We start from the raw sequence: 10679 nt of genomic DNA on the forward strand, positions 1-10679 counted from the left end.
GGCGGGAAGGCAACGGTTGGCGGACGGCTGGCGGACGGCTGGCGGGCGTTGGCTGGCAATGGCGGTTAATGGATGGTGGTTATTGGGCGCGGGCGATGTGGGCGAATATCAAGTGGAGGATCTCGTTGGGGAGGTGTGGAAGGAAGCAGTGTGAGGCGTAGGTGTAGTCCGACGTGGCCGGGTTGACAGCGCGGGCGATGACGAGGACGACAAAGATGGTGCGGCGGACAGCGAGCGAGAAGGCGAGGTGCGAGACTGGCGACCACGGGCGGCGGAGGTGGGCGTGTGGATCTGAGGCTGCACACGCGCCAGGAACAATGCGCAGTGCTATCGAGTGTTCGACGACAGCAAGGCTGCCGGTGGAGAGAGCGGCGACGGTGATGGGGGATGAAAACGACGGGACCGAGCCAGTCGGCAGCGGCGAGACAGCCATGTCACCGGCAGTGGCGGTGTCGAGAGTCACGCCATCGGCAGCAGCATCCGGAGTGAGCGCAACGGAGAGCACCACCGTCCACGAATAGAGGCAGACGAGGATTGAGTTGTCGCCAGCAAGGGCGATGCCGGATGGGTTGAGGAGCGACGGGATGGTGGCAGAGATCGGCGCAGATGGTGGGGCAGTGGCTGAGGCCTTGGTGCCAGCGATGCGAGTCAGCTGCAGCGAGGCAAGGTCGAGGCGGATAATGGCGTGGTACTGCGAGAAGAAGAGCGCGTTGCCTGAGGGCGAGACAGCGAGGCCTTTGGGCTCGTTGAGCCAGAATGGGCCGTCTGCAGCGGTGACGCCCAAACGGGCTACAAGCGGGCGGACGGTCCACTCGTTTGTTGCGGGCGCGGTCGACGGAGGAGGCGTAGCTATGTAGATGGTGTTGGCTCCTCGATCGGCAATGTACAGCGCGCCGGAGCACGGGTGGACGGCAAGGCCGTATATGAGCTTGAACACAATCGAGAGGGCCGGCACATCGGCATACTCCGCGCCCGACTGCAGATCTAGACCAGAAGCCGAGGCCAGCGGAACCGGAGCCAGCGTGCCGGCGTTGCGGCCCGTCAACGAGCCGACAATGAGCCGGGGCGAGGAGCGGGCGCCGGCGCGCAGGGCGGCAAGCGACGGTACGGCAAAGGCCAGGACGCCCGACTCGCCAGCAACATACACCTCTAAGCCCTGTGGCGAGAAGGCGATGCCGCGGGCGCCGCGCTTGACCGGAAAAGCCGCGTCGGACGAGAGCTGCAGCGGTTCGGCGTTGGGCCCGGCATCAGTGTCGAGCAGGTGGACGTGGCCTGTGGTGAGGGAGACGGCAACGATGGCCGGGTTGAGCGGGTGGGCGGCGACGCCTGCGACTGCTGACAGCGGGTATGTGCGGGGGGTGGAGGAGGAGGAGGGGGCAGCCATTGCGGGAGGTTGTGGGGAGAGGGTGGTTGAGAGAGGGGGGAGGGGGGCGGAGAGGTGTGGTGGCGGAGCGATGGTCTCCGTCTGTGCTCGGTCTGCGTCAGGAAAGGCGTCGTGTCCATGGTATAGTGTGATGTGGTGATGCTGTGATGTGGTGATGCTGTGATGTGGTGATGCTGTGATGTGGTGATGCTGTGATGTGGTGATGCTGTGATGTGGTGATGGTGTGATGTGGTGATGCTGTGATGTGGTGATGCTGTGATGTGGTGATGCTGTGATGTGGTGATGCTGTGATGTGGTGATGCTGTGATGTGGTGATGCTGTGATGTGGTGATGCTGTGATGTGGTGATGCTGTGATGTGGTGATGCTGTGATGTGGTGATGCCGTGATGTGGTGATGCTGTGATGTGGTGATGCTGTGATGTGGTGATGGTGTGATGTGGTGATGCTGTGATGTGGTGATGCTGTGATGTGATGTAGTGGTGCAATGCGGTGGGGTGGTCATCATGTGTCTGTCACAGCTGTCAAACAACTCGTCAAGCGGGTGCACGTGGCGTGCCCGGGCTCCGCACCTGTGCCAACACGCGCAGAGTGTCTGTGGCGGTGGTGAGGAGAGGGAGTGGGGGTAGGCGGCAGAAGACAGCCCTGTTGCCGGACGGCATGTGCAGGGGCGCAAGTGGGCCGGTGGTGGGCTGGTGGCGGGCTGGTGGTGGGTACAGGTTGCATGACAGAGGAGCAAACGCCCACAGGCGGCCCTTCCTTCCCTGCCTCAACCGACCAAGTGGCTGACACTACTTCTCTCCGGCAGCGCGTGCAGCGGTGGGGAGACAACCTGCATACACCGTCGAACAGGAGGAGCGCGGCGTGTGACTTGGCGTGTAGGCTGGTGGTGGTATGGCTGGCAAGACAAGCAAGAAGAGCGTGGGGAAGGCGAGTCGGGGGAAGGGCAAGGGCGGAGGCAAGGGCGGAGGCAAGGGCGGAGGCAAGGGCGGAGGCAAGGGCAAGGGCAAGGGCAAGGGCAAGGGCAAGGGCAAGGGCAAGGGCAAGACCAAGGGTAGAGGTGGCTCGTCGGAGGCCTCGTCGGCAGTCTCCAGCTCGGACAATGATGAGACAGGCGAGTCTGGCGAGACAACGGGCGACACGTCCCTTGATACGTCCGTGGATGGGTCCGATGGCGAGTCTAGTTCTGCCGATGAGACGGATGACGCGACGGATGATGCGACGGATGCATGTGATGGTGAGTCCGAGACGTCGAGTGTACTGGAGAGCAGCGACGACGAGACAGACACAACGACGGAGCGGTGCGAGCCGACCTCGGATGTCGTCCTCACCAATGTGTTCTCGCACTCGTCGGAAGACAACGCCAGCCGCAGCTCGCGATCGCGCAAGAGCAGCAAGAGAAGCAAGAGAAGCAAAGATAAGAGCAGCAAAGCTGACAACGAGAAGAAGCGGACACGAAAGGTTCGCCGAAAGAAGATCAAGAACGGCAAGGGTGCTCCTCCTTCAGAGCCGACAACTTGTGATGGAAGCGACGCCGGCCTGTGGTCGACTTCAGACTCGGTGGTCAAGGCGATGAAGCATGACCTCGAGACGTACGTGCGGATGACCGCTGGCGAGCGGCGCGAGTTTTCCAAGTACTACCGCCCGGTCCGCATTCCCAACTGGCCGACGTGCCACCCAGTCGTCTCGCATCGCATTACCAGCGACGTGCCCGAGGGCGCACGGACGACGGTCCGCTGGTCGTACGCCCTCTGGTACTTTGTCATGTTTGCGTACTTTGCCAACATCGCTGCTGTCGCCTGGGCCGTCATCCGCGAGCATGACACCGGTGCCTCGGCCGGCCTGGCCACCACGTACTTTCTGGTCGGCTCGGGCCTCTCGTTTGTATTCTGGTACTGGCCACTCTATGCCGCAGCGCGGGCGTCGGCCCCGGCGAAGCTCCCGTTCTTTGTCTTTTCGTCCATCGTCCAGATGGCCGCTCTCGGTTTCCTCGCCGTCGGCGTGCCCGGCTCCGGCGGCGGCGGTGTGTGGCTCGCCACCAACCTGCTTGACACTTCCAAGCCCGGCGGCATCGTAGGCCTCTGCGTCGGCGGACTCTTTGCCGTCCTCGCTCTCCTCCACATCCCCATCATTGTCGCCACCTACCGCACCCACTCGGCGCTCTCGCGCGCCAACTTTATCACCGAGCGCCGTCGCGAGGCCGCTGCTGCGAGGCACGCGCTCGCTGTCTAGACTTGTAGCAATTCACTTTACTCACTGGCCGCGCGTTAGGTGCGCGCAGAAGCCCGGGCACTGTCGCACGGTGACGCGGTAGCTCAGCAGCCCAAACAGCGCAGCGCGGCTGCGTCGTGGCCGCCGAGGTCCTCGCATTCCGCGCCACATCAAGGTAAAGGTAGCAACCCAGCCGTTGATGAGGACAGCCAGCACTTGCGGCGATACCACCTACCGCTACTTACATTCGTAGATCTCTCTGTCCTAGAGAGCGCTCTTGGGCCAAGACGCGATGTTTCGAGCGCACCAAATTCAAATCAACATATGGACTATAAAAAGATATATTTATGGTACTGTAAACATATAATAGTATCATCTACAACTAATATCTACAGATTTATTGTTTGTTTTAATAAGTATTATATATTTTGATTATATTTATTGTTTTGACGCAGCTTTTTGACGTTTTTAGACGTCTCCGTGTGTGCTATCCTGCCTTTCTTTTAGCCACACCCGCCGAATCACACCCTCCTCATCTCATAGGCTCCTGCCCACCTCTGTGCACCCGCACGTCTCTCGGAGCCCAACGCAATGCACCTATCCCTCCCTTGTATAATCGCCATAACGGTTTGTGGCCGCTTTTTCTTCCAAAAGACTGGTCTGCGTCATTGTTGCCCCGAGATTTCGCTCTACCGATCTTCGCTCTCACGCTCCGGCGCCTGCTCCGCAAGCAGAGCACAGTACCGCTCTCTCCGCACCACCCAACCACGGCACCGGCATGAGCCGCACCCGCTCCGGGACGGACCGGCTGCAGGCGCTGCGGAAAGAGCTGCTGCTGTGGGAGGCAGCGTACGCGCGCGCCACCGGTGAGCTGCCGACCGCCGCCGATATTCGCGCCAACCAAGACATGCTGCCGCGATATCGGTTGTACCGGCAGCTGAAGCGGCAGGCGGCCAAGGCTGCGCGCGCCGGAGCACCAACGCCGTCTGGCGAGCCGCCTCTCCGCGCTGCTGCGGCACCCTCCAGCCCGTCGGGCTCGGGCAGGCCCTCGGCCTCGGTCTCGCTCGACGCGCCGCCAGCGTTGGTCAACTCGGCCGGCTCCCCGCTCTCGCGCATCTCGTCAGAACCGGCGACTGCGTCGCCGTCATCTGCTGGGTCATCGTCTGCGCTGCAGCGGATGCCGGGCATGCCCGCTTCGCCTGCAGCGTCGCTTGGCGGCACTCTGTTTGCCGACGGACGGATGCACGTCATCTGCGACGCCGCGATCGCCGTCGACGCGTCGGGCCACGTCCGGGCGGCGGTGGGCGTCTTTGTTGGCGCCGACGACCCGCGCAACGTCTCACGCGTCCTCGACGACACTCATCCGTACCCGTGGAACGCCGAAGGCTGGTCGCCGGACTCTGTCGAGCGATGCGCTTCGCTGGCCGCCGCTGAGGTTGCCCTGCGCATCATCCCGCCGTCAGCCACCGTTTGCATCCACACCCACTCGCGGTTCGTTGTCAAGGCTGCCGCCAACTTTCTGCCCAAGTGGGCCAAGTCACAGTGGCGCGTCGCCGCCGGCGGGCCCATCGGCTTTGCTCGTCTGTGGAAGGCCATCTATCGCCTCTCCAAGGACCGCCTCGCCGACAAGACTCTCATCTGGCAGCACGAGAGCCACAATGCCCATTTGCCCGAGGCCATGCTCCTTGCCCGAGCCGCTCTCGGCCCGTAGCCTCGCCCCTCGCCCACCTTGTCCGTCAGCCTGGTATTGCTCCTGCACTGATTGAACTGCCCGCCCCATCCATCATGGCATGCTGGCCCTGCCTGACCACCTATTGTGCCACCTTGCACCCTCGCACGGCCACCGTCCAGCGGCCGGTTGGCTGCCGGGCGGCTGGCTGCCTGGCGGCTGCCGGGCGGTTGGCACTCGGGGCGGTTGGCACACGTCCACTCCACTCCCCCCCCCCCCCCCCCCCCCTCCGGCAGCGGGATGGACTCGGAGTTTGTGGCGGACCTGGCGTTTCTGGCCGAGCTGGCAGCAGAGGAGCCCGAAGGCAATGTCAAGGACCTTGCCAACGAGTACCTGACGGCGCTGGACCTGCCGCTGGTCCGTGCCATGGCCCGCAAGCGCAAGACGAACGGCACGCTGCCGCGGGCGGACGTCTCGCTCCGCTCGCTCTCGATGACGACGGCGCTGCAAGGTGCGGCGACCAGCGAGCACGGCGGCGGTGGCGGCGACGGCGACGACGACGACGTGTCCTACGGGTCCAGCGCGCCGGCGCTGCGGCCCGAGGACCAGTTCTGGGAGTTCAATGCCAGAGTCACCGCCGTCCGGCTAGGCAAGGTGCCCGACGACGGGCCGGACCACAACCCGTATCTGCAGCCGCATCTCCGCCGGACACTGCACCACCGTGGCTCGCTGACTGACGTCCGCTTTGCCGTCGCTCACAAGGTCCCGCCCGTCCGCGTCGAGCCGTTCTCGGCCCAGACCATGGAGCGCCAGGCCCAGTCGGAGCGCTCCGAGCGTGAGCTCAAAATCGTCAAGTCCTCTGTCGCCCGCACTATCGACTCGATCATCGCCCGTGTCTCGGCCTCGTTCCGCAAGACAGAGCATGAGCGCAAGCGCAAGCTCTCCGAACTCGTCGACAAGTCGCGGAAGGAGCACAAGTCGCGCGAGGGCGACTCGGACCTCGAGCTCGATTCGCTTTCGGCGCTCTCGGCCATGTTTGCCACCGAGTACGTCTCCGTCTTCCTCATGCGCCTCACCGAGGCGCTGCCCAACCTTGTTCAGACCGTCATCAACAAGGTTGCCCTCCTCGACCGCTCGTCTCAGGCGCGCGCGCCCTCGTTCGGCCGCTACTCCCCGGTCTCCAACGACGGCGATGTCGAAGACTCGGACTTGGACGACGGCCGCACCTCGCGCCTCTCGCCGGTCCAGACCGCCCGCCTCGAGTTTTTTGTTCTCCTCCAGTCGGCCAAGTACGTCTACCGCAAGTTTACCCCGCACAACCGCGTCCGCTCCTCCATGCCGCCGGCCCTCCACGACTGGACCCGCGTCTCAGCCTTTTTTGAGTCATGCATCTTTGACTACAACCTTGCGCCCGAGCGGGCCAAGCAAGTCTATGCCGTCTTTCATGGCGTCGACGATCGCACCGTCGGCGCCTCGTCCGTTTTCCGCTCACCTTCGCCGCTCTCGTCGAGTAAGAAGAAGACATCGCCGTCGCGCTCCAGCTCTCGCGTCCGCTCCTCGTCCAAGGCTACAGCCTCACCGGCGTCGCCGCTGCGGACTCCGTCGCGGCTGCTCCACCCAGACTCTGCACCTGAGTCTATTATGACGCGCATGCTGGCCGACAATACCCCTGTCTCGCCGCACGCCTCCGCTCTCCTCCGCCAGCTCGGCCGCATGAACGGTCTTGACGTCGCCGCCTCACCCAACGTCTCTGCCTCGTCGCTGCACGACCCGGCGTCGCCGCCACCGCCGCTCAAGCTCAACGGAAGCTTTACAGCCTCGTCGCCGATTTACGCCTCGCCCCTTCGCGCGCACCCCACGCCGCCGCGGCGCCAGCGCCACTCGCGCTCCACAGGCGGCTCTGGCTCTGGCTCGGCCAAAGATGCCAAATCTGTCTCTGTCTCTGCCTTGGAATCCAGTCCGACCAAGGCCATGCATGCTTTGGTGAGTGGTGCTGGTGACGCCGATGATGCCGCGACCCGTGATGGTGGTGATGGTGGCGATGGTGGTGACGGCGCAACGTCAGTCCCCATCTCCAAGTCCAAGTCCAAGTCCAAGTCCAAGGGAAAGGGCAACGGCAAGGGCAAGAGTAAGTCCAAGAGCAAGTCCAAGGGTAAGGGCAAGGGTAAGGGCAAGGGTAAGGGCGAGGGCAAGAGCAAGGACAAGTCCAAGTCCGAGCTTGCTGCGTCTGGTGCCCCAGAGTTCACCCCGGAAGCCGACAACGAACCGACGCCCGCTCCTGCCCCTCCTCCCAACAACACCCCGATCGACAAGCCTGGCGCTGCTGCCGCTGTCGAGCCTGCTTGCGAGTCGGCAAGCGTTTCCGAGCCTGATCAACCTTTGGCAACTCTGCCTGAGATGGAACAGGGCAAGGGCAAGAGCAAGGGCAAGGGTAAGGGAAAGGGTAAGGGCAAGGGCAAGGGTAAGGGTAAGGACAAGACCAAGGACAAAACCAAAGCCAAGGACAAGACCAAGGACAAGACCAGGCCAAGGCCAAGAATGACGCCAATGACGCCACCCCCCCCCCTGCCCCCGCCTCCTAAACGCTACCTCCCTCACGCAACAGGTGGCCCAGCATCTACTCGCACTTCAATACAAGGACGCTCACCTGATCAAAGGTAGCCAGAAAGACGACGACTCGGTCGCCGACTGGGGTGACGCAGTACGCACTCGGCGCCGCCGCCAGCTCGAACACGACGTCGCCGTCAATGACGTCGCGGGCAAGAAAGGCCGAGCCCGAGTGCATGCACCACATGCTGCGGCCGGTGACCGGGACCGCACCGGCCGGCGCCGAGACGGTAAATGGCCCGGATGCCTGCGTGAGCGGTGCGTGCCGGACCAGGAGCGTGAGCGACGACGTGTCCCACACCCCTACTGAGCCGTCGGCTGCGAGCGTGTACAGCGCGCTCGCCACCCCGTTCCATGCAATGCTTGTGAGCGCCGGCCACGAGGCCGGAAGACTGAACAGCGGCTGGAAAAGGCCGGACCGGACCGTGCCGACCTTGCCCGAGGTGAGGCCGACCACCAGTCCCATCGTCTCGGTCCAGAGCATACCGGCCACCCGCTCCTGCGGCTCAAGAACGACAGACGGGAGGATGGCGGACGACTCCCCAGCACCGGCGCACATGGCGCGCCCGACCTCGGCAATGTACCGCCCGCGCCCGGCTACAAACACCCGCAGCGTCTTGCGCCCCGGCACTGGGTAAGTGACCAGGGCCGTGACGCCGGGCTCACCCGGTTCTCCGTCGCCGGCAAACGATACCGTTCGCAAGTGGCCAAACTCGCGCCCGCACCACGCCGAGACGCTTCCCCCTGCGTCGCCGACCAGAACGAGCGGCTCCGGCGCCGAGACGACTGCAATCGCCGTCACATGCCGCGATAGGTCGCGCTCGCCGGCCGGCTCCAGCACATGTTCCACCGTCGCTTGTCCCGTCGTTCCCGCTGGCCCGTTTGCTGCCAGCGGGTACGCGTGGATGTAGACCGCGCCACTCGCGGTCCCGACAAACACCCGTCGGCTCTCGGCATCAAACACAACACACGTCACCGTGTGGACGTGGCCGCTGAGGACACCAAGCGCTTCGCGCTCTGCCCGCGGATCCGTGTACACCCGCTTGGTGGCGCGAGCCTCAAGCGCCGCCGCCCTCGTCTCATCGTCGGCGCCGGCGCTCGCCGACGCACTGGCACCGGTGCCACCCTCGTCCTGCGCGACAAGCATGTCGACGAGCGTCCGCGACGGTGGACCACTGGGGAAGCACTCGGCGCCGTGCCGCCGCTTCTGGGCCTCGGGGTCGTGGGCGACAAGGACTGGTACAGCAGGCGCGCTGGCTGCCTCGCCATCGGCCGCCGGCGCGCCCTCGGGCATCCGCGCCTCGGCCTCGGAGACCGAGATGAGCTCGACCTCAAAGCCGTCGTCGAGACGGTCGTCCTTCCGCCCGTCGTCAAGCTCAGCCTTGGTCAGCCGGACCACCGGCTCCATGAATGCGGTGTGGGCCTGGAGGCGGAAGAGGTAGGTGTCCGGAAAGCGGCGGAGCGCCAGCGTCCGCGGCCCGGCCGCATGCAAGACACGAAGATAGAGGTCGCCGGCGATGGCGACACCCTGCAGCGCACCAAGGACCGGCGGCGCGCTTTCGTCGTCGGCAGCGGGCGTCGAGACCGACTCGACGGCGTCGGCGTCTGAAACATCCGTCAGGTCGATGACCATCGTCTGTGGGCCGTCGGCGGCAAGGTAGTGCTCCATGACCGAGACCTCGCGGCGGGTCGAGGCAAGCAGGGTGCCACCGGGCGCGTCATAGACCTCGATGTAGGGGCGGAAGCCACGCGAGGTGGAGAGCGCCGGTGGGAGGCCATGAAGGACGACGCGCAACAGACGGCGCGGAAAGTCCGCCACCGGCACGCCGCGGTAGACAACAGCCTCAAACATGGCGACGGCGTTGCGCTGGCACGGGTTGGTCACCTGGCCACCTTTGCGGCGGCGAGCGCGCATGTACGCGTAGTAGTCGAGCGCCTCCTGGGCCGAGCTCACCAGGCCGGAGAAGAGCAGGTAGGCGGAGATGATGGTTCCTGTGCGGCCCTTGCCGGCGCGGCAGTGGATGCAGGCCACGTTTGCGGCGTCTGCGGCAAGCCAGCCATGGATTGATGAGGCAATGGTGTACAGCAGGGCCAGCGGCGGCGCGTGGTGGTCCTTGAAGCCAAAGTTGAGGACCTGGTCCGAGAACTTCTCCGTGTCGTACGCGATCTCCGAGAGGTTGTACAGCATGAACCCGTTGGCGTGGTGCTTCTCCAGGTACCCCACCACGTCGTCGATCGGATTGCGGTATGCTGCCGTCAAGCCCTCTGCCGGCAGTCCCATCGCCATCAGTCGCGGCGTGATGTATGTCAGGTCCAGATCAAACTCGCCGTCGTCCGTCCGCTCGCGGCCCTGCGAGATGAGCTTGCGCACCTTGCGCAGCAGCATGGACGCCATACCCCACGAGTCCGTCAGCTGCTTGCACTGCGTGTACGGAGGAGGAAGAGGCGGAGGAGAGGGGGAAGAGTGAGGTGGTGCCTCCGTCCCCCCCCCCCTCCTCCCCTGCACCCCACAGAGCCCCGTCCTCCCGCCACCACCTGCTCCTGCCCCCACTTTGCCGACTGATCGCCCCCTTTCTGGTTCTCCCTGCACCCTCACCATCACCTTCATTCCTCTCCTCACAAGCCCTTCTCTCCTTCCCCCCCCCCCCCCCTCCCCCCCCCCCCCTCCCCCCTTACTCCCCACCCCCCTCACACCACCCGCCATGGCCACACCCATTAGAGTAAGCAACCTTCCTTCCTTCCACCTCTTGGCCTGGGGCCGGTCAGACTGGTCAGGCACGCTCTCTCCCTCACATGCGTACCGCCCACGAC

The 10679-nt window shown here is 64.6% G+C and overlaps 4 protein-coding genes across 4 annotated transcripts in view; 2 read left to right on the forward strand and 2 right to left on the reverse strand.

The window, feature by feature from the left end:
* Nucleotides 1–63: 63 nt before the first annotated feature.
* AMSG_08536 (uncharacterized protein) lies at nt 64–2219 on the reverse strand (the record flags this gene model as incomplete). The annotated part of the gene is made up of 2 exons (XM_013899762.1): nt 64–1326; nt 2177–2219. The coding sequence occupies 2 exons, from the start codon at nt 2217–2219 to the stop codon at nt 80–82; spliced, it is 1290 nt and encodes a 429-aa protein (XP_013755216.1). The 3' UTR covers nt 64–79.
* AMSG_08537 (uncharacterized protein) lies at nt 1996–3784 on the forward strand. Its single transcript, XM_013899763.1, has one exon. The coding sequence runs from the start codon at nt 2276–2278 to the stop codon at nt 3611–3613; it is 1338 nt and encodes a 445-aa protein (XP_013755217.1). The 5' UTR covers nt 1996–2275; the 3' UTR covers nt 3614–3784.
* Nucleotides 3785–5561: 1777 nt separating this feature from the next.
* AMSG_08539 (uncharacterized protein) lies at nt 5562–7803 on the forward strand (the record flags this gene model as incomplete). Its single annotated transcript, XM_013899764.1, has 2 exons — nt 5562–7728; nt 7787–7803. 2 exons carry the CDS (start codon nt 5562–5564, stop codon nt 7801–7803), a joined length of 2184 nt encoding a protein of 727 aa, XP_013755218.1.
* A 68-nt stretch (nt 7804–7871) lies between these two features.
* AMSG_12176 (uncharacterized protein) overlaps nt 7872–10679 on the reverse strand; it is a 4222-nt gene continuing 1414 nt past the window's right edge. The window contains exon 2 of the mRNA XM_013899798.1: nt 7872–10290. Coding sequence (XP_013755252.1) covers nt 7879–10290 — 2412 coding nt within the window. The 3' untranslated portion in view covers nt 7872–7878. The remainder of the gene's footprint in view (nt 10291–10679) is intronic.

This window comes from Thecamonas trahens (assembly GCF_000142905.1).
Source record: "Thecamonas trahens ATCC 50062 unplaced genomic scaffold supercont1.42, whole genome shotgun sequence".
In the NCBI taxonomy this organism is placed as follows: Eukaryota; order Apusomonadida; family Apusomonadidae; genus Thecamonas; species Thecamonas trahens.